This window comes from Ranitomeya imitator, chromosome 4 (genome assembly GCF_032444005.1).
Source record: "Ranitomeya imitator isolate aRanImi1 chromosome 4, aRanImi1.pri, whole genome shotgun sequence".
Classification (NCBI taxonomy): Eukaryota; Metazoa; Chordata; class Amphibia; order Anura; family Dendrobatidae; genus Ranitomeya; species Ranitomeya imitator.
Genome location: NC_091285.1, coordinates 223,223,671 through 223,246,948, shown reverse-complemented (window position 1 = coordinate 223,246,948; position 23,278 = coordinate 223,223,671). Strand labels below are relative to the sequence as shown.

Here is a 23,278-nt window from a genome sequence, read left to right as displayed (position 1 = left end):
ATGCTCTCGTTTAGTAGTTGTTGGAAACTACGCTGCATTAGGCCTCCAAATTGGCTATGGGGTGGAGAGAGATGGTGTGTTCCACTCCAAGGTGTTCTCCAGGTTGCCTTTCCTGAGCTTCTATCTTCAGGCTCTCGTTAAATTGTGGTTAAATGGAACAACTGCATTTGGCGTACTAGTTGGTTTGGGGCCTACTAACAGTGTCTGCCGCTCCTTGCTGTTCTCCTGGTTTCCTGTCCTGAAATTCCGTTTTCAGGCGCTCGTTAAGTAGTTGTTAATGTTAGACTGCATTTGGCCTACTAGTTGGGTTGGGGCCTACTATCGGTGTCTGCCACTCCTTGCTGTTCTCCTCCACTGAACAAAGCTGTGCCGCCTGTTTACTACGGTTGCCAATTTTGAACTGCATTTCGACTACTTACTGATTTGGGCCTACTCTCTGTGTCAGCCTCTCATTCCAGTTGTCCTCCACTGCAATGCCCCCTGGTTATTCCTGTGTTACCAATTTTGAACTGCATTTAGGCAACTTTATTCTTTGGGCCTATATCTGTGTTTCCTCCTCATCCTGCCCATTGCCCAGCCAGTGATAGATGAGTCTGCTGGTACATTGACCCATAACGCAACATTCTCCGTGCACGCTACACAACAACATTGTGACCCTGCTGAAAGTCAGGTTGCTCTTCCCGCATACCATACCACCTTACACGGGGACAAAGAGGAAGGTGCAGATGAAAGTGCAGGTTCCTTCATCAGGTGGGGGGAGGAATACTAGTTGGCGACGTCACTGGCACAGGGCCTCTCATAGTACGCAAAAGTGTTGCTGCCGGTGGGAGGCGCCCCCGCCGTGCAAACACACCGCTGTACTTTGAGGGGCCCTGTGCCAGTGCCAATGCCAACGAGTGGGCCCCCCCTGCTTGCTCAGGTTCACAGCACTTGCAAAGTTGAAATACTTACCTCTCCCTGCTCCACTGCCGTGACGTGGTCCAGATTTCCTGGGCCCACTAATTACTTGAACCAGCCCTACCCACCACAACTTTAGCCAAATGACCCCCAATTTCAAATGCCTTCCAATTATTATAAGGTAAATTACGCTTGACAAGCTTCATTAAGAAGAATGGATGGTTTTGACATTAAAATGGGCACTCTAGGTGTTTTCCTGGCCCCCACTCACTGCCGACTATGCTGCCCCATTGACTTGCATTGGGTTTCGTGTTTCGGTCGATCCCGACTTTACGTCATAATCGGCCGATTTCACTCGACCCGACTTTTGAGATAGTCGGGTTTCGCGAAACCCGGCTCGACTCTAAAAAGGTCAAGGTCGCTCAACTCTAGTGTGGAATATGCAAAAAAAATGGGGATATGAGATGGTTTACTGTATGTAAACCATGTCTCATATCATGTCGGGTTTAGGAAGGAGATAGCAAAAGCCGGTAATTGAATTACCGGCTTTCTGCTATATCGCGCTGGATGAAATATTAATATATATTCATATATGCGTCTACTGATATATATATATATATATATATATATATATATATATATATATATATATATACACAGCATATATTTTTTTTTTTTTTAACACATGGATCCCTTGTATAGCCGTATGTCGGTTTTGCAAGCCTGCGATAAAAACACGCAGTACGGATGACATACGGATTACATACGGAGGATGCCATGCGCAAAAAACGCTGAAACACCCTGCCTACGGAGGAGCTACGGACCACTATTTTGGGGACTTTTCAGCGTATTACGGCCGTAAAAAACGGACCGTATTTTCATACACTGAGTGTGAAGCCGGCCTTACAATGTATACAATATGGTACCGTAGAACTTCTATCCGTTTAATGAAGGCTACAAGGGACAGCCAGACAGAAGTAAAACTGTTCAGAGACAATAAGTAGAATTCCTTAGAGCAAGTGCTTTGAACAAGGTAAAAAAAAACCCACAACTTTAAAACTATTATGTTTTGTCTATAATTACCGAAGTATCTGAAATTCTCTGGAAAGCCCTTGATCCGTCTTGGCATCTTCAGGGAAATGCTTAAGGACGTCAACCTTGGTCAAGAAAAATGTTAAATAATTACTAAGCAGTATACTGAAGCCAAGTTGCCTTAGAATAAAACTAATTCTGAAATATGTTCCTGAATCCCTACGATAGGAATAAGTACATCAGGACTGGTTATTTTCTTTCTTTTTGTTTTCTTTGTTACCCACTATTTAAGTTATTACACTTTCCTGACTTTTGAGATGAGCGTAATTAATTTTCCTGTCTGGAATAGGACATCGATAATTGTAATTTTGACTCTTGACTTGCTACTCAGTATTGTTTAATAACATTTGTTTCTGAATAGAGTTCTCTAATTACTTTCTATACCCTTGTTCCCCTCCCATCACCCCCTTTCCCCTATACCTCACCATTATTACATAAATCCACTTACGGTACTAGGTATGACTATGCTTTTGTTACTTATTAAATGTTAATAAAAAATAAAAAAATATTTGGAAAAGAATACAACTAATTTATTTAAAGGATATTGGTCACCAGTCTTTTTTTACAACCCTGTATGCGCAGCATAATTTATGACCAGAGACCCTGATTCCAGTGATTTATCACAATGAAAGCAAGCAGCGGATTTCTCTGCGCAGATCTAGCAGTCCTCTGAATATTGAGCCCCTTATAACCCCGCCTGCGCACTTTCCCTGAGACAAAGCTACACGCGAAACGCGCGTCGGGGTGCCGCCACCTCTTAAAGGTAATGTCCCAACATGTTTCCTTAATACTTGATACTTACATCTGAATGATTTAGGTGACATATCGCCAAATTCTCTATGTGTTACTAGTTCACTTGGTCTTACTTATTTAAATTCTCCCAAAGCTAGCAATCCTCTTAAAGGCAAAGTTCACACACTTGCCTGAAAGAACCTTTTTACTACTTTTTGCAGTTTTTTTGTAGGAATCCTTCATTCATATATATATACATACTTTTTGGTAAACATGTTAAATCAAGGCATATGCTAGGGATATACAAATATAACTTTTTTTTCCTTTGGGCTCCCCTTTCACTCTTTGCACAACAGGCCCCTATTGCCTTTTTGTTAAATAACAATATTTAAAACATAATTTTTCTATTTTCCATAAAATTATTAACAATCCGTTGCCTTCATTTGGTGTTTTTTTTGCATATTTGTATCCCCATTTTGTACCAATGACTATACTTTTTAAAAAACTGTTTTAAAACATTTGTTCAAATAAAAATTATGTAATTTTATGGCTTTTTACTTCTGTGCTCTAATTTTGATGTTTCTTAGATTTATCTAGATGTATACTGAATACCTTGAACCAAACACCAGGTGCTTCACAGAATTTTATAACCTTAAACCTTGAAAATGCTAAAAAAAAAGAAAAAAAAAAATCACATTTTCCCAAGTTTTTTTTTTTTAAAACCCAAATTTAGCATTTTTACAAGGGTAACAGGAGAAATTGCACCATAGAATTTGTTGTGCTACTTCTCCTGAGATACCCTATATGTGGTGGTAAAATACTGTTTAGGCTCAAGGCAGGTCTCAGAAAAGAAGCAACGTTTTTGAATGCAGACTTTCCAGAGTCCCTGATGTGCCTAAACAGCTGAAAACCCCGACAAGTGACACCATTTTGGAAGCTAGACCCCTCAAGGAATGCATCTAGATGTGTGGTGATAACCTAGAAATCCCAGCTGCTTCACAACGTAAAGCAGTGAAAATAAAAAAATGTTCCCACAAAAATGTTATTTTAGCCCCATTTTTTTTTATTTTCAGAAGGATAGCAGGAGAAAATTGACCCCAAAATTTGTTGTGAAATTGCTCCCGAGTACGCCGATACCCCATATGTGGTCGGAAACTACTTTTGAGACACAGTGCAAAGCTCAGAAGGGAAGAAGTGCCATATTGGAGTTCAGATTTTGCTGTACTGGTTTAAGGGTGCCATGTCACATTGGCAGAGCTCTTGGGGTATCAGAACAGCACAACCCCCATAAGTAACCCCATTTTACAAACTTCACCTCTCAATGAAGTCATCTAGAGGTGCAGTGATCATATTGACACCATAGGTGTGTCACAGAATTTTATACCATTGGGCAATGAAGAAAACAAAAATGTTTTTACCAACAAAATTTTGTTTTAGTCGCAGATTTTACATTTTCACACTGGGAAATGGTTAAAAATGGCACCAAAATATGTCCCACAATTTTTGATGAATGTAGAAATACCCCAACTGCTGTACAGTACTGCTTAGCCATACGGAGAGACTCAGGAGAGATGGAGCGCCATTGGCAAATAGTGCTCCATCCCTCCCAAGTCGTGCCGTATGGCTAAGCAGTAGTGTTATACAGGAGGCATCCTGGAGCCAGAATTTCCTAGAAGAGTTTGAGGGGCTCTGTATATGGAGTCCGAAGTGCTAGAAGAGCAGAATCCCTCTCAGTTGACCCCATTTTGGAACTTAAACCCTTTTGGGAATTTATCTACAGTTGTAGTAACGATTTTGACTCCATGGGAGTTTTTCAAAAACAAGCAGCAGTGGATGTTGCCTTTTGAAAATTGCAAACTGCCATTGTAGTGACAGTACATTGTAGTGTGCAGCTCATCACCTGTAAATTAGGCGGGCTGTGATGGCAAACACGTGGGGGTTCTGTCTGAATTGCGTATTTCAGAGATTTACACAGAAACCCGGTGTAAGCGCTCAGCGCAGAGCACAGGATAAATGTGCGCCAAGCCTTACTGTGATCTTTGGGAGGAAGGATGAAACTAAATAAAAAGCAGGTGAAGAGTTTGTTTTATTTAATCTTTACGCCGTTCCTTGTGCAGTATAAGTGATTAGATGACTTTATTCATATAAACTGGAGCCAGCTATTGCAGGAAAAGGGGAAGATTCCGCTGTAGCCAGCTATCGGGGAGACGGGGAAGATTAAGCTGGAGCCACCCATCGGGGGAAGATTCCGCTGCAGCCAGCTATTGGGGAGGCGGGGAAGATTCCGCTGCAGCCAGCTATCGGGGAGATGGGATAGATTCCGCTGCAGCCAGCTATTGGGGAGATGGGGAAGATTCCGCTGCAGCCAGCTATAGGGGAGATGGGGGAAGATTCCGCTGCAGCCAGCTATTGGGGAGGCGGGGAAGATTCCGCTGCAGCCAGCTATAGGGGAGACGGGGAAGATTCCGCTGCAGCCAGCTATAGGGGAGATGGGGGAAGATTCCGCTACAGCCAGCTATCGGGGAGATGGGGAAGATTCCGCTGCAGCCAGCTATCGGGGAGATGGGGAAGATTCCGCTGCAGCCAGCTATAGGGGAGATGGGGGAAGATTCCGCTGCAGCCAGCTATTGGGGAGGCGGGGAATATTTCGTTGCAGCCAGCTATCTGGGAGATGGGGGAAGATTCCGCTGCAGCCAGCTATCGGGGAGATGGATGAAGATTCTGCTGCAGCCAGCTATCGAGGAGACGGGGAAGATTTTGCTGCAGCCAGCTATCGGGGAGACGGGGAATATTTCGTTGCAGCCAGCTATCTGGGAGATGGGGGAAGATTCCGCTGCAGCCAGCTATCGGGGAGATGGATGAAGATTCTGCTGCAGCCAGCTATCGAGGAGACGGGGAAGATTTTGCTGCAGCCAGCTATCGGGGAGGCGGGGAAGATTCCGCTGCACCCAGCTATCGAGGAGACGGGGAAGATTTCGCTGCAGCCAGCTATCGGGGAGGCGGGGAAGATTCTGCTGCAGCCAGCTATTGGGGAGAAGGGGAAGATTTTTTTGTAGCCAGGTATCAGAGGGAAAGGGGAAGATTGTGCTGCAACCAGCTATCAGGGAAGATTCTGCTGCAGCCAGTTATCGGGGAGACAGCAAGATTCTACTACAGCCAGCTATCAGGGAGACGGGGGCACTGGTTTACGTGGATAACACCTAGATTGCTAAATGCTGCTACCAGAGTCCATTTGAGGAAACCATATCGGAGATGAAACTAGTACACGACCTCCCCTTTAAAGCCTCCCTTTACACATTTGTGTTATAAGTGTACCAGTCACTGCATGCAAAATTACAGTAAGTTGGTTGGAAGTGAAATGTCTCCCCACAAATATAAATTCATCGGTTTGTTAGGGCCGATTTTGACACATTACATGTAGCAATGCATCTGCTGTCACAAAACCTAATGAATCGTTAAACAAAACTCTTCAAAATATCTACTATATAATTGTCTAAGGGTCACTTCCGTCTGTCTGTCACGGATATTAATTGGTCGCGGCCTCTGTCTGTCATGGGAATTCAAGTCGCTGAATGGTCGTGGCAAAACGCCCACGACCAATCGGCAACGGGCACAGTCCGGCAGCAATATGGCCGCTCCTTGCTCCCCGCAGTCAGTGCCCGCTCCATACTCCCCTCCAGTCAGCCCTCACACAGGGTTAATGGCAGCGTTAATGGACTGCGTTATGCCGCGGTGTAATTCACTCCATTAACGCAGCTATTAACCCTGTGTGACCAACTTTTTACTATTGATGCTGCGTATGCAGGTTATTCTCACCCTCTGATGTAGCGCTGTCCTCGGCAGTGCAAGCGGCAGGTTCTGGTGCGAAGGATGCTATGCGAGAAGGACCTTCCATGACGTCACGGTCATGTGACCGTGACGTCATCACAGGTCCTGCGCTCATACCAACCCTGGGACCGGAAGCTGCCGAAGTGCACTGCACACAGGCGCCAGGACTACAAAGGGCCTTCGGAGGGTGAGTATATGTTTATTTTTTATTTTAAGTCTTTTTAACCTGTTACATACGTGACTGTGCAATATACTACGTGACTGGGCAGTATACTACGTGTCTGTGCTGTATACTACGTGGCTCTGTGCTATATACTACGTCGCTGTGCAATATACTACGTCACTGTGCAATACACTACGTGGCTGGGCAATACACTACGTGGCTGGGCAATATACTACGTGACTGGGCAATATACTACGTGGCTGTGCAATATACTACGTGGACATGCATATTCTAGAATACTCGATGCGTTAGAATCGGGCCACCATCTAGTTGTCTTATATGTTTTCAGTAATACAGAAATGATGCCAATTCAAGCCAAACCAGGTATATGATGCAGCACTAAGATGGTTTCACTTATTTTATCCAGATCCTCAGTTACTTACTTCATCTCTTAGGTGCTGAATTGTTTGTTCGGTTTTCTGTTCACGCTCGGTTGCTTCTTTCAATAGCCTTTTTAGATCAACAATGCTGTCGTTTCTCTTTAGAAGCTCGGCTTCCATCTCCTTCATCTTCGTTTCATACAATCTGACAGGTTTAAAAAGGAGGCTTTTATCTGGTTATTTTGTTAAAAAATAAAGTGTCAATGACAAAGTAAGAAAATGCATGAGATCAAACTAAAGAAAAAGAAGGTGTGCATCTAATACTCAAGTTTTATTCAAAGTCTGTGACGGTACTCCGAAGCATTTAATCTCCTGCGAAGAATGTATGGAAATATAGCTCTTATGTGCAACGGGCTTCAATGGAGACATATCTATTCCTCACAAAGCAGAACAATTGGAGCTTTTGTAAAATCCTTGAGCTTCAAGGGTTATTAATTGTATCTGGTCTGAATTCACTGGCTGTTAAAGCCATTCCTACAGAAGAAATTATGCCACCTTCAGATTACGTCTAGCATCTTGAACTGTAATGCGTACCTGTGTTACCCAGCGGTACGTTACACAATGCTTTCCTGAGGTTTCATTTCCCTTTTGTGTTTGGTGCACACAAAGGATGAATGCCTTCAAGTATCTCTGGTATAGAACCTCCCTATTTTATTAAAGCGCTAGAGCCGGCTATAGTGTTCATATTTATATAACAGAACAGCTATTTCATGGGTTTATTAATAAAAAGCTGGTGATTCCTGAAAATAACATTAACCCTTTTACTCCGCAGCCCATTTTCGTTTTTTCATTTGTGTTTTTGTGTTCCCCTTCTTCCCAGAGCCATAACTCTGATTTTTCTATCCTCAGACATAAGCAGGCTTGTTTTTTGCTGGATAAGTTGTTCTTCTGAATGATACCATTCATTTTACCACGTATTGTACTGGACAACGAGAAAGCAATGCCAAGAGCAGTGAAATTGTGAAAAAACAAAAACACAATTCTGACATTACTTTGTTGGGAATTGTTTTTATGGTGTACATTTCGTAGTAAAAATGATTCTCCTCATCAATATGATTATATGTGATACCAAACACGTCCAGTTTTTTTTTTTTTTTTGACATTATTTTAGAAGTAAAAAAAATTTGAAGTTTGCAAAAAAAAAAAAAAAAAAAAAAGCTGAAGTTGTGTCGTCATTTTTTTCCTAGACCCGTCACATAGTTTTTGCAGGGTGAGAAGATGTTTTTATTAGTACCATGTTGGGACAGACGTGACTTTTTTGATTGCTTATTATAGCATTTTTTGTGGATTTGTGGTGAATTTTCTTGAATTTTTTCTGTTTACCAATTGAGTCAATTGTTTTTATATTTTGATATATCAGACTTTTATGGATGCGGCAATACCACATATGTGTATTTTTTGTATATCTTTATTTTCAATGGGGGAGGGTGGCTTGAACTTTCATTTTTTTTAAATATTTTATAAAACTTATTTTTTTTTAAACTTTTTGCTGATTTTGTTATCCCGCTTAGGGAGCTTGAAGATGTGATTGTCCGATTGCTTGTGCTATATGCAGCAATGACGCAGCAACGCTGCATACACCAGAAAAAGGAGATCCGGAGTAACAGGCACAGCGGTCATCAGATGACCCCCGGCTATATAACAACCTATTGGCGACCCGCGATCACAAGATGTGTGTGCCAATGGGGAGAGCTAATGACGCGCGGGCATTTTAAATACTGTGCGGTAAGAGACTGACAGCAGAATTTAACAGGGTAACAAACGTGGGCAGACCTCTGTGTAATACACAGCCATCAACATATAATGCACAACCTTTTTAGTCTTTGCAGAAGGACAGTTCTATGTTTTTTGCATTTCACCTAACACATATGCCCAATATGTTTTTTATACAAAAGACGTAGTTAGTTATTTACCAGTAACAGGATTTTTTGGAACCCATAACAGCACCATGAAGAGAGGGGATCCCCCTATCAAAAACAGGAAACCTACAGAATAATAGGATGGTAACTCTCCCTTGCATCTGTTGGGTTACAGAGCATGAGAGGACCTCCAATGGTTATTACCACAATACAAACATCAATATCCTAATGCCTTTAAACACCCTGTGACATACACAAAAACACCCAAACACACACAAAAAAAGACCATGTTGCAGCCTTATAGATTTGCTATATGGAAACATCTGACTTTCCAGCCTTGTGGAGTGAGCTATGGGAGGTGGAGCCGCATATTCATGACTGTAATCGGCGGCACTACGTGACCGCTCATACAGGAGAAGGTGAGGCGCGGAGAGGACGCTTCGAGGGAGTCGGGTGAGTATTTTAGTAACAGCGGGGGGGCGCACAGGGGGTGGGGACAGGGATCTTTATTTTAAACACAAAAAAAAAAAAAGGATTTTTCATATCTTCTATCCAGCAAACGCTGCTGCAGAGAAGATATGAATGGCGGCTTCAGCACCAGGCTGGGGGGACAGCACTTACTGTAGCGCTGTCTCCTGCACGGCACACAGACTGCACACGGACAGCGTCAGTGTACGGTACGTGTTTTACACGCACCCATTGACTTTAATGGGTCCGTGTAATCCGTGCGCTCCCACGAACACTGACATGTCTCCGTGATTTGCACACGGACACACGGTCCGTGAAAACACGCTGACATGTGCAGAGGCACATTGATTCCAATGTGTCTACGTGAGTCAGTGTCTCCGGTACGTGAGGAAACTGTCACCTCATGTACCAGAGCCACTGACGTGTGAAACCGGCCTAACTGAGCTGTGTCTGCCAGACGTACACTCAGCTTATGAGGTTTGTGCTCCCTGTGCCTTGAGTTCTGTAAGCTTGATCTGTTGTTGCCTGACCTTGGACTTCGTTTTGACAATCGTCTGTTTAATCCCTTCAGCTCTGATCCGTTATCCTCCTGGTACTCTGACCTCAGAACATTACCTGACCCCGCTTTTGTCTCTGTTTATGACATACCCTCCAGGCTTCTGACCTTCGACTCCTTGACCATTCTGACTCATGGCTTGGCCGTGAGAAGTAACTAGTGTCACAATCCCTTTATTATTAGAGGATTCTCTTAAGAACACCTTCACATGAAAAGAAAATTTTAGATAAAGATTGAGAAGACAACTACACTTACTTGCTTACAACTACAGATTTCCAGGCTTTGCCATCTGCTCCTTCCAGTTGTGGTCCTCTGCTTTCGGCGACACTTAGTTTATTTCGGGTTTCTTCCAAGTTTGCTGACAATTTTTCATTTACAACCTCCAAGTTCCGTTTTGAAATTCTCAATTTTTCTGAAGTGTCAGTTTCCTGCATGTACGAAGCAACAACAAAACAGCTTACAATGTGTGTCCTCCAAGGCTAGGACCACATAGTTACCGGTGATATGCACCTCATTAGAAATAGAACTGGTCACAAATAGGGCCAGCCAATGAGAACGCTCACTGCTGAAGATTTTCTTTTGCTTCCCTGGAGCAATGGTTATCACATTACAATTGGAGAAACTCTATTTAGAGGGAATATATTATCTGAAAATTCTAACATTCAAATCAAGTTTTTTTTTTATAAACATTTTTTTAACACTCATTTCAAGCAGCTTTTTTTAAATTTTTATTAAATTAACCATCCACACTAAAAAATAAATCTCCAAACATTTCTCCCTTATATTGGCCATTAGAGCAGGCAACAGGTTGACACTTCTTAGTATCTGATCGGTGGGAGTGCGACCGCTGTTACAGGAACCAGTCAGATGTTCTCGGATGCTACCTGAACGTGGCAGCTCCATCATATCTATAGTGGCCGCGGGTGGGTACTGCAGATCCACCCCTTATTCAATTGGTGCCGGGTGTAGTACCGAAACCGATTAGCTATTGCTGGACTATCCTAAAGATGGGCCAATCATAAAAAAAAAAATAGTGGAAAACTTTAAAGAAATAATTTGAGAAAAACTATATTATGAATAAGCCAGGACTAACAGAATAGTTGCAAGGTTTTAAGGGAACCTGTGCATGCAGTTGGATCTGCAAACAGCATGGTATAGAAAAGGAGACTGATATATAGGCTTGGTGGAAAAGATTTAGTATAACTTGTAAATGTCTTCATTTAAGTCCCTGGTGTTTGCATGTTTAGGATTCCTGCTGCGTGATTGATAGCTATCTCTGCATGCAGTCATGCAGGGGAAGAATGTCAATCACTGAATACGACCGCCCACTGTACGCAAATTCTGGGATTTCAATGAATAAAATTAAGTTAGTGAAAACTTTCCCACACAAATGTATATCAATCAGATCAGCTTGTCCTGCTCTATGACATCCTGCATGCAGATCAGATACCATTTTCAGCGTTAACAGGGTCAATTTAAAGAAAACCTGTCATCAGGCCAAAAGTGGCCAGGTGTCACTCTTAGTTTTTTTCCTTTCTGCTCTCCTGAGTATTCAATACTTTTTTTTGAATCTACCATACAGCTCCAGAGATAAGGGTCTTTTTATTTGGCGATAACATTTAAGGCCTTTCCCAGAATAATTATGCAGAGAAGCCTAAAGACTCAAATCTTAGTTGGTGGTGCATTTTATTATTAATTTTGTTTTTTTTTATAAACCGTTCTCAGCATTCATTCTTAGTGAAACAAGCTGCAAATTTTCACTTTTTCCTATTGTGTTATCAGGGTCATACAAAAAACTGCATACTACACACTCCTTGTAGAAGAGAACAATCTCACACAGACACACACCTCTTCTCCTCATCATTTCAAGCTTCTGAGGCTCCTCAGACCTCCCATTCTCAGGACTAAAGGAGTAGGCCTGCTCAATCCTGCGCTGAGCGGGGCTGGTGACATCATTTCTACAGATATCTGCCAGTTTGCATTAGTAAGTGGCAGGCATCCTGCACTGGTCCTATTAGAGTAGGATAGGTTCATGTAAAGTATGTCCTACGAGCAACAGTTAAAGGATCTGGGAATGTTTAGATTCCAAAAAAGAAGACTCAGAGGAGACTTAATAGCGGTCTACAAATATCTGAAGGGTTGTCACAGTGTAGAGGGATCATCCTTATTCTCATTTACACACGGAAACACGAGAAGCCAAGGAATTAAACTGAAAGGGAGAAGACACAAACTAGATATTAGAAAAAACTTTTTGACAGTGAGGGTGATCAATGAGTGTAACAGGCTGCCACAAGAGGTGGTGAGTTTTCCATCAATGGAAGTCTTCAAGCAGAGGCTGAACAGACATCTGCCTGAGATGGTTGAGTGACTCCTGCATTGAGCAGGGAATTGGACACAATGGCACTGGTGGTCCCTTCCAACTCTAACATTCTGTGACACCTGCTTCTTGCGCTGATAAGCCGGCTGATATGTATTGGTGACCTCATAACCCCACTCACCACCCGAGGCAGAAGCAAGCAGAGTCAGGTTACTCCTATAAATACAGTGGGTACGGGAAGTAGTCAGACCCCTTTAAATTTTTCACTCTTTCATTGCAGCCATTTGGTAAATGAAAAAAAGTTCATTTTTTCCACATTACTGTACACTCTGCACCCTATCTTGACTGAAAAAAACAAAAATGTAGACATTTTTGCAAATTTAATAAAAAAGAAAAACTGAAATATCGCATGGTGATAAGAATTCAGACCCTTTGCTCAGACACTCATATTTAAGTCACATGTTGTCCATTTCCTTGTGATCCTCCTTGAGAAGGTTCTACTCCTTCATTGGAGTCCAGCTGTGTTTAATTCAACTGATAGGACTTGATTTGGAAAGGTACACACCTGTCTATATAAGACCTCACAGCTCACAGTGCATGTGTGACCAAATGAAAATCATGAGGTCAAAGGAACTGGCCAAGAAGCTCAGAGACAGAATTGTGGCAAGGCACAGATATGGCCAAGGTTACAACAGAATTTCTGCAGTACTCAAGGTTCCTAAGAGCACAGTGTCCTCCATAATACTTAAATAGAAGAAGTTTGACTGGACAGCCAGGTCTAGGAAGACTTCTGGTGGTCCCAAACTGAGCTATCGTGGCAGAAGAGCCTTGGTGAGAGAGGTAAAGAAGAACCCCAAGATCACTGTGGCTGAGTTCCAGAGATGCAGCAGGGAGATGGGAGAAAGTTCCACAAAGTCAACTATCACTGCAGCCCTCCACCAGTCAGGCCCGATGGAATCCTCTTCTCGGTGCAAGACATATGAAAGCACGCATAGAGTTTGCTAAAAAAACACATGCAAGACTCCCAGACTATGAGACATAAGATTCTCTGGTCTGATGAGACGAAGATAGACCTTTTTGGTGATAATTGTAAATGGTATGTGTGGAGAAAACCAGGCACTGCTCATCACCTGCCCAATACAATCCTAACAGTGAAACATTGTGGTGGCACATCTTGCTATGGGGGTGTTTTTCAGTTGCAGGGACAGGGCGACTGGTTGTCATTGAAGGAAACATGAATGTGGTCAAATACAGAGATATCCTGGATGAAAACCTCTTCCAGAATGCTCTGGACCTCAGACTTGACCAAAGGTTCACCTTCCAACAAGACAATGACCGTAAGCACACAGCTAAAATAACAAAGGAGTGGCTTCAGAACAACTCTGTGACCATTCTTGACTGGCCCAGCCAGAGCCCTGACCTAAACCCAATTGAGTATCTCTGGAGAGACCAGAAAATGGCTGTCTACCAATGTTCACCATCCAACCTATTGGAATTAAGGAGGATCTGCAAGTAAGCATGGCAGAGGATCCCCAAATTCAGGTGTAAAAAACTTGTTGCATCATTCCTAAGAAGACTCATGGCTGTACAAGCTCAAAAGGTGCTTCTACTCAATACTGAGCAAAGGGTCTGAATACTTATGACCATGTGATACTTCAGTTTTTCTTTTTTAATAAATTTGCAAAAATTACTACATTTCTGTTTTTTTCAGACAAGCTGGGGTGCAGAGTGGACATTAATGAGAAAAAAAAAAACTTTTTTGAATTTACCAAATGGCTGCAATTAAACAAAGAGTGAAAAATTTAAAGGGGTCTGAATACTTTCCGTTCCCACTGTATGTAGTAGATTTTCAAATCTTTCAAATGTGTGGCCAATTTGCAGCATTTTTTGTCACTGCTCTTTCTGCAGCTCATACGACTTATGTACACATACTGTGAAGGTGAACTTGCACATTAAAGTTGGCCATACATGTATATTCTGTATGGTATGTGCAATAACAGTATCCGAGAAATCAGATGCTCAGCCAAGTAGGACACTGAAATAATATTGTGACTTTAGAAATCCCAATGTATGAGATGCATTATGTGCCCGGCAGCAGTTTCAGGGTTATACAGCCAGGATCAGAGCCTTCTTTGATCCCAGCCATTGCCCAGGAGAATGGCTGTCAACCTTTGTCATATCATCACTACAGTAGAGCTTCATATGAAAGAAGACAAAACAAACATCGTACTGATAAAAATAAAAAGAATAATAGGAAAAGATATGTAACTTTATGGTGATCAGTTACAGAGTAAAAATAATTGACTTTTTTCCTTTCTACTAACGCTATGTTCTCCTTCACGTTCGCCATCGAATCAGCACCACAGGAAAAAGAAAAAATTTTTGCATACAAAAAAGCAACACACATTTTTGTACAATTACATTTGTAAAAAAGGAGGTTATAGACTAAAAGGTTTCCCAGGAGTGGAAATGCGCAGATCATCTGAGAAAGAAACCATTTTCCCATTACGAACAGGGAAAGTGTGGAAGAATATAATAATCCAGCAATTACATCCAATCAGCGCCGGCAGAGTTAGCCGTCATGGGATCCTGGAAAACGATGTTTACACTGCACACTGTCTGATTGGTTTAATCATACATGATGGCGGTGCTTCTAAAGTGATGCCGATCATGGATATTCTTTTCTTACCGACTTGAGTTCTTTCCGAAGTCTCTCATTTTCAGCAATTACTTTCTCCAGGCCTTTTGTCTTTGCTTCATATCTCATACTTAGCTGTCCACCCACATGCAGCTGCAGCTTTTCAAGTTCTGACTAGGTGGGCAATAAAGAAAAATGATTATGAAGTACCGATCTCTTACAACACGCAGACTTGTATTAATGTAGCTGTGAACAGAAGCGAGGCGAGAATAATGCAGAGTTTTACTTCACAATGAAGAGAAGAATATTATCATTGCGTGTCCCAGGCCATATGACAAGGACTCTGTAGTTTGTGGGAAAAGCTTGTTAATAACCAATTATTCAAATAAGTCTTCCTGCTTTATCTGGGAGGAAGAGCTTTTCTCCACCCCCATTAGGGATACAGATGTGTATCGGTGGCCCTGGGGTGCGACACTAGAGTAACACCAGCACTCGAGTTACGAGGACAGTCGTCCATAAGAATGGCCGCCAGCTAATACTACGTTTCCCCTGCACAATTTCTCTACTTGCTTCATTTGTGCAATCAGCACTTACAGGATAAATGGGTATCCGTTATTGGGTATATGCACATGGCATCTTTTAGACAGTGATCTATTTTTGAGCAGAAAACGCTTCTGGAAAATTCCAACAGCGAATCTTATCTGATGTCCTACTGGATTTTTTTAAAAACATTTTTCATATATACAGTCATGGCCAAAAGTATTGACACCCCTGCAATTCTGTCAGATAATACTCAGTTTCTTCCTGAAAATGACTGCAAACACAAATTCTTTGTTATTATTATCTTCATTTAATTTGTCTTAAATGAAAAAACACAAATGAGAATGAAGCAAAAAGCAAAACATTGATCATTTCACACAAAACTCCAGAAATGGGCCAGACAAAAGTATTGGCACCCTCAGCCTAATACTTGGTTGCACAACCTTTAGCCAAAATAACTGCGACCAACCGCTTCCGGTAACCATCAATGAGTTTCTTACAATGCTCTGCTGGAATTTTAGACCATTCTTCTTTGGCAAACTTCTCCAGGTCCCTGATATTTGAAGGGTGCCTTCTCCAAACTGCCATTTTTAGATCTCTCCACAGGTGTTCTATGGGATTCAGGTCTGGACTCATTGCTGGCCACCTTAGAAGTCTCCAGTGCTTTCTCTCAAACCATTTTCTAGTGCTTTTTGAAGTGTGTTTTGCGTCATTGTCCTTCTGGAAGACCCATGACCTCTGAGGGAGACCCAGCTTTCTCACACTGGGCCCTACATTATGCTGCAAAACTTGTTGGTAGTCTTCAGACTTCATAATGCCATGCACACGGTCAAGCAGTCCAGTGCCAGAGGCAGCAAAGCAACCCCAAAACATCAGGGAACCTCCGCCATGTTTGACTGTAGGGAGCGTGTGCTTTTCTTTGAATGCCTCTTTTTTCTCTCCTGTAAACTCTATGTTGATGCCTTTGCCCAAAAAGCTCTACTTTTGTCTCATCTGACCACAGAACATTCTTCCAAAACGTTTTAGGCTTTTTCAGGTAAGTTTAGGCAAACTCCAGCCTGGCTTTTAAATGTCTCGGGGTAAGAAGTGGGGTCTTCCTGGGTCTCCTACCATACAGCCCCTTTTCATTTAGATGCCGACGGATAGTACGGGTTGACACTGTTGTACCCTGGGACTGCAGGGCAGCTTGAACTTGTTTGGATGTTAGCCGAGGTTCTTTATCCAACATCCACACAATCTTGCGTTGAAATCTCTTGTCAATTTTTCTTTTCCGTCCACATCTAGGGAGGTTAGCCACAGTGCCATGGGCTTTAACCCCTTCATGACCGTGGGATTTTTCGTTTTTCCATGTTCGTTTTTCACTCCCCTCCTTCCCAGAGCCATAACTTTTTTATTTTTCCGTCAATTTGGCCATGTGAGGGCTTATTTTTTGCAGGACGAGTTGTACTTTTGAACGACATCATTGGTTTTACCATGTCGTGTACTAGAAAACGGGAAAAAAAATCCAAGTGCGGTGAAATTGCAAAAAAAGTGCAATCCCACACTTGTTTTTTGCTTGGCTTTTTTTCTAGGTTCACTAAATGCTAAAACTGACCTGCCATTATGATTCTCCAGGTCATTACGAGTTCATAGACACCTAACATGACTAGGTTATTTTTTACGTAAGTGGTGAAAAAAAATTCCAAACTTTGCTAAAAAAAAAAAAAATTGCGCCATTTTCCGATACTCGTAGCGTCTCCATTTTTCATGATCTGGGGTCGGTTGAGGGCTTATTTTTTGCGTGCCGAGATGACGTTTTTAATGATTCCAATTCGGTGCAGATTCGTGCTTTTGATCGCCCGTTATTGCATTTTAATGCAATGTTGCGGCGACCCAAAAAAACGTAATTCTGGCGTTTCGATTTTTTTTCTCGTTACGCCGTCTAGCGATAAGGTTAATGCTTTTTTTTTATTGATAGATCGGGCGATTCTGAACGTGGCGATACCAAATATGTGTAGATTAGATTTTTTTTTATTGATTTATTTTGATTGGGGCGAAAGGGGGGTGATTTAAACTTTTATATATTTTTTATTTTTTTCACTTTTTTTTTTTTTTTTTTTTTTAACTTTTGCCATGCTTCAATAGCCTCCATGGGAGGCTAGAAGCAGGCACAGCACGATCGCCTCTGCTACATAGCAGCGATCTGCTGTTCGCTGCTATGTAGTAGAAAATCAGGTGTGCTGTGAGCGCCGACCACAGGGTGCCGCTCACAGCTACCGGCGATCAGTAACCATAGAGGTCTCAAGGACCTCTATGGTTACAATGGAGAAGCATCGCCGACCCCCGATCATTTGACGGGGGTCGGCGATGATGTCATTTCTGGCCGCCCGGCCGGATGCGGTAGTTAAATGCCGCTGTCTGCGTTTGACAGCGGCATTTAACTAGTTAATAGCGGCGGGTGAATCACGATTTCACCCGCCGCTATTGCGGGCACATGTCAGCTGTTCAAAACAGCTGACATGTCCCGGCTTTGATGCGGGCTCACCGCGGAGCCCTGCATCAAAGCGGGAGCTGACATCGGACGTACTATACCGTCCGATGTCAGTAAGGGGTTAAACTTCTTAATGACACTGCGCACGGTAGACACAGGAACATTCAGGTCTTTGGAGATGGACTTGTAGCCTTGAGATTGCTCATGCTTCCTCACAATTTGGTTTCTCAAGTCCTCAGACAGTTCTTTGGTCTTCTTTCTTTTCTCCATGCTCAATGTGGTACACACAAGGACACAGGACAGAGGTTGAGTCAACTTTAATCCATGTCAACTGGCTGCAAGTGTGATTTAGTTATTGCCAACACCTGTTAGGTGCCACAGGTAAGTTACAGGTGCTGTTAATTACACAAATTACAGAAGCAACACATGATTTTTCGAACGGTGCCAATACTTTTGTCCACCCCCTTTTTTATGTTTGGTGTGGAAAAAAAAATTAGCATATAGTGTTAAATTTCATTATTTACCATAATGTAATGATTACAATTAAACTTTCATATATTATAGATTCATTATCCACCAACTGAAATTTGTCAGGTCTTTTATTGTTTTAATACTGATGATTTTGGCATACAACTCCTGATAACCCAAAAAACCTGTCTCAATAAATTAGCATATCAAGAAAAGGTTCTCTAAACGACCTATTACCCTAATCTTCTGAATCAACTAATTAACTCTAAACACATGCAAAAGATACCTGAGGCTTTTATAAACTCCCTGCCTGGTTCATTACTCAAAACCCCCATCATGGGTAAGACTAGCGACCTGACAGATGTCAAGAAGGCCATCATTGACACCCTCAAGCAAGAGGGTAAGACCCAGAAAGAAATTTCTCAACAAATAGGCTGTTCCCAGAGTGCTGTATCAAGGCACCTCAATGGTAAGTCTGTTGGAAGGAAACAATGTGGCAGAAAATGCTGAACGAGAAGAGGAGACCGGACCCTGAGGAAGATTGTGGAGAAGGACCGATTCCAGACCTTGGGGAACCTGAGGAAGCAGTGGACTGAGTCTGGTGTGGAAACATCCAGAGCCACCGTGCACAGGCGTGTGCAGGAAATGGGCTACAGGTGCCGCATTCCCCAGGTAAAGCCACTTTTGAGCTACAGAGAAGCAGCACTGGACTGTTGCTAAGTGGTCCCAAGTACTTTTTTCTGATGAAAGCAAATTTTGCATGTCATTCGGAAATCAAGGTGCCAGAGTCTGGAGGAAGACTGGGGAGAAGGAAATGCCAAAATGCCTGAAGTCCAGTGTCAAGTACCCACAGTCAGTGATGGTGTGGGGTGCCATGTCAGCTGCTGGTGTTGGTCCACTGTGTTTCATCAAGGGCAGGGTCAATGCAGCTAGCTATCAGGAGATTTTGGAGCACTTCATGCTTCCATCGGCTGAAATGCTTTATGGAGATGAAGATTTCATTTTTCAGCACGACCTGGCACCTGCTCACAGTGCCAAAACCACTGGTAAATGGTTTACTGACCATGGTATTACTGTGCTCAATTGGCCTGCCAACTCTCCTGACCTGAACCCCATAGAGAATCTGTGGGATATTGTGAAGAGAAAGTTGAGAGACGCAAGACCCAACACTCTGGATGAGCTTAAGGCCGCTATTGAAGCATCCTGGGCCTCCATAACATCTCAGCAGTGTCACAGGCTGATTGCCTCCATGCCACGCCGCATTGAAGCAGTCATTTCTGCCAAAGGATTCCCGACCAAGTATTGAGTGCATAACTGAACATTATTATTTGTTGGTTTTTTTGTTTGTTATTAAAAAACACTTTTATTTGATTGGATGGGTGAAATATGCTAATTTATTGAGACAGGTTTTTTGGGTTATCAGGAGTTGTATGCCAAAATCATCAGTATTAAAACAATAAAAGACCTGACAAATTTCAGTTGGTGGATAATGAATCTATAATATATGAAAGTTTAATTGTAATCATTACATTATGGTAAATAATGAAATTTAACACTATATGCTAATTTTTTGAAAAGGACCTGTATATCCAATTTGGCTTTAGGACAATTCTTTTTGTGTTTTTTCATTTAAGAGAAATTAAATGAAGATAATAATACCAAATAATGTGTTTGCAATCATTTTCAGGAAGAAAATGAGTATTATCTGACAGAATTGCAGGGGTGTCAATACTTTTGGCCATGACTCTGTAAGATATGATGGCGGTGACTTCAAAGCTGAAGCCGCCAGAAGCATGGATGGGTCACTCCTTTCAGCCACTAAATGGCTTTCAAAGCTTGAAGCGGGTTAAAAGAAGTTACAAAAGATAGAACATTGCTGTGAATTTGGTCATTCTTGTTGGAGGTTTTTTTTAGTGCTTTTTCAGGTGCAACTGCCTAAAAAAAACGTTGCTTGCATGTGCCCTTAAAGAAGCACTCCTCCCATCAAATATGTTATCCTCTTAATATATTGCAGTCATCACATGTTATAGCACTGTGCACTTACAATTGCTCATTTTGCCTTTCTACCCAACTAATTCTTCCAGTTTCTACATAGTGCACAGAAAAGAGAAGTCTCTTGTCCCTGTAGTTATCCCTCTATTCAACTCCTGACCCAGCTGCGCCACTCCTCCCCTGCCATAGACTTTTGCAGTGACTTATGACTGATGCAGGGAAAATTGACCTCCTGTTTCTACATAGAGCTTAGAAGGATTCAGATAGTCAGTTTTTAATCATTTTATCTCATATACCCAATAGAAAAGAGAAGAATTAGCTGGGTAGAAAGGCAAAATGAGCAATTGTAAGTGCACAGTGCTATATAACATGATGACAAGAGGTTAAAAACTTTGATGGAAGTGCCTCTTTAAAGAGAATATGTCAGCATAAAGTTACTGTTGAAAACAAGCACAGGAGTTCGGTGTACCCTCAGTGTGGCCAAGCAGCTCAGTTCACCATCCTACCTAGTTGCCCCCTTCCCTCTTCTTTGATTGAGAGCTCTGACTTCTTAGGAGCCAGAGAAGGGTCAGAGATATATGGAAAAGGTACACTGAGCCGCTTGGCCACAACAAGGGTGCTCCAGGCGCCTGTACTTTGTTTGAATACTACGGTCATTTTGTATTGACAGATTCTCATAAACCTTATATTAATCTATTTGTTGTGGACATCATTTTTTGATAGTGACAGGAGTATTAAAGGTCCCCCATACATTGTTTGTACAGCCTTCCTCACAGACTGCATAGCCCGGCCGTCACATGTCCAGAAAATGGCTGCCGATGGAGGAACATGTGGCCAAATCAGTCCATCAGCCTCGTCCAATAGAAAAGCAGCTTCCTCTTGAGTAGTGTTTTTCAATTCGTGGAGGCTGATGAACAGGTCTAGTCACATGTTCATCCATCAGAAGCCATTTTGTGGACAGGAGAGCTGTACTGTAACAAAAGCTGTGCTAATAATGTTCAGGACGAGAAAATGCATAAGGGTATGTGCACACAACAGATTCTAATTTTTTTCTGAAGGAAGATGCTTCTGGAAATACTGGCATTTTTATTTTGGGCGCAGTCAGACGGCCGGATTACTAGTGTGATAATCGCATCGCAATGCTCGGACTGGCCGTCAGCTCTCCAGAGCTGTGTGTGGCAACATGCATTTCCATGCTCAGGTCAGGAGAGGGAGAAAATGGACAGTACAATTTGTTGCGTGATTTCTTTTAGTACACCGAATACCCGCATGTTGTGGAAAACTGCTGTGCACAGCAGGGCTGGGAATTGACTTTTGGAGCACAAAATTGGCTGGATAGATAGCGCACACATCCAACATCCTAAATCAGCAGAAATTCCCTCAAGTGACCCAGTTTTGGAAACCCCACTTCTTGAGGAATTCATCTATGGGTGTAGAGAGCATTTTAAACTTCAGGATATTCACAGAATTGTATAACATTGGGATGAGTCAATGAAAAATTACTATTTTTTGTATTAAAATGTTGATTTGCCTTCTCACGTTTTCAATTTTCAAAAGGGATAATATGAGAAAAAGACCAATATCTCTTGAGTACGCAGATACCCTATATATGGTCAAAAACAACTGTTCAGGCATAGTGGGAAGCAGCGCAGTAAGCATGTTACAGGATTTTATACCATTGGTGAAAAATGAATAATTAATTTATTTAAAACACTAAAATGTTGTTTTAGCCCCAAATTTTTAATTTTTGTGAGGGCCAATAGGAAGAAATGCCACAAAATGTTATATTACTGGGCAGTGGTGAAAAATAATTAAATTTTTATCCTAAAAAGTTAGTTTTAGCCCCAGATTTTACATTATTACACAGGGCAATGGTTAAAAATGGCACCAAAATTTGTCACACAATATCTGCTGAATGTGGCAATACCCCATATGTGGCTGTACAAGTACTGCTTAGCCACATGACGACACTTGGAAGGGAAGGAGCGCTACTTGACTTTTGGAGAACAAAATCTAGAATAGTTAGCAGACTCCATAAACAGAGCCCCTAAGTGACAGAAGAGCAGAATCCTAACTCTGGGAATTTGTCTACAGGTGTAGTGACAATTTTGACTCCATGGGTGTTTTCCAGAAACCAGAAGCAGTGAAAACTACAAATCTGACAGTGTAGTGCCCAGCACATTGTAGTGCCAGTACATAATGCCCAGATCATGCTCCTGGAGAAATGCTAAACATAGATCCTAACTGTGGTGCTCAAAAGGGAGAGGAGAATTTGAATTTCGGTGTGCAAAATTCGCTAGATTGTATTTATTTTTTTTCTGTGGGGGAGGGGACGACGAGCCATTGCACTTTTACAGAGCCCTCTGAGCTTCCAGTAACGACGAAGCTCGTGGGGATTTAATTTTTTGTGGTGACTTTTGTTTTTTGACCGAGTTCAAGCATCTATTAGGAATATTTTATATAACATTTTGGATTACGCTTATCCTGCACTCTACGCTGAGCACTTACATCGGGGTTTTAATCTAAATATCCAGATTATTTTACTCAGATGAAACTCCCAATGGATCCATTTACTATAGTAAGGCAGCAGAGTTACTCTGGACCCCGTCAGGCCTCTGTTCAGCAGGGTCCTTATTTTTAGAGGAGCACAAAACTGTGGTTGACCATCTTTTTAGGCATGCATAACAGTGCGGACAACAGACAGTGTCCACAGTGCCTCCATCTGTCTCATTATATGTAATCTTCCATCGTGGTTCGGTCTGAAACATGTATTTCAGAAATTTATATGGAAACCCAGGTTTAAGCTCTCACCGCAGAG

General features: G+C 42.1%; 1 protein-coding gene across 2 annotated transcripts in view; it reads right to left on the bottom strand.

Annotated features, from left to right (window-relative positions):
• Positions 1-23,278, bottom strand: part of CEP290 (centrosomal protein 290) — a 361,160-nt gene that overhangs the window by 22,013 nt on the left and 315,869 nt on the right. Inside the window, exons 47-50 of one of the 2 annotated variants that reach the window (XM_069764386.1) lie at positions 15,042-15,164; positions 10,291-10,463; positions 7,156-7,297; positions 1,981-2,054 (exon numbers count right to left, since the gene is read on the bottom strand). In XM_069764386.1, the coding sequence (XP_069620487.1) occupies positions 1,981-2,054; positions 7,156-7,297; positions 10,291-10,463; positions 15,042-15,164 (512 nt within the window). Of the gene's footprint in view, positions 1-1,980; positions 2,055-7,155; positions 7,326-10,290; positions 10,464-15,041; positions 15,165-23,278 lie in introns of those variants that run through there. The other variant, XM_069764388.1, reaches the window with a different exon arrangement.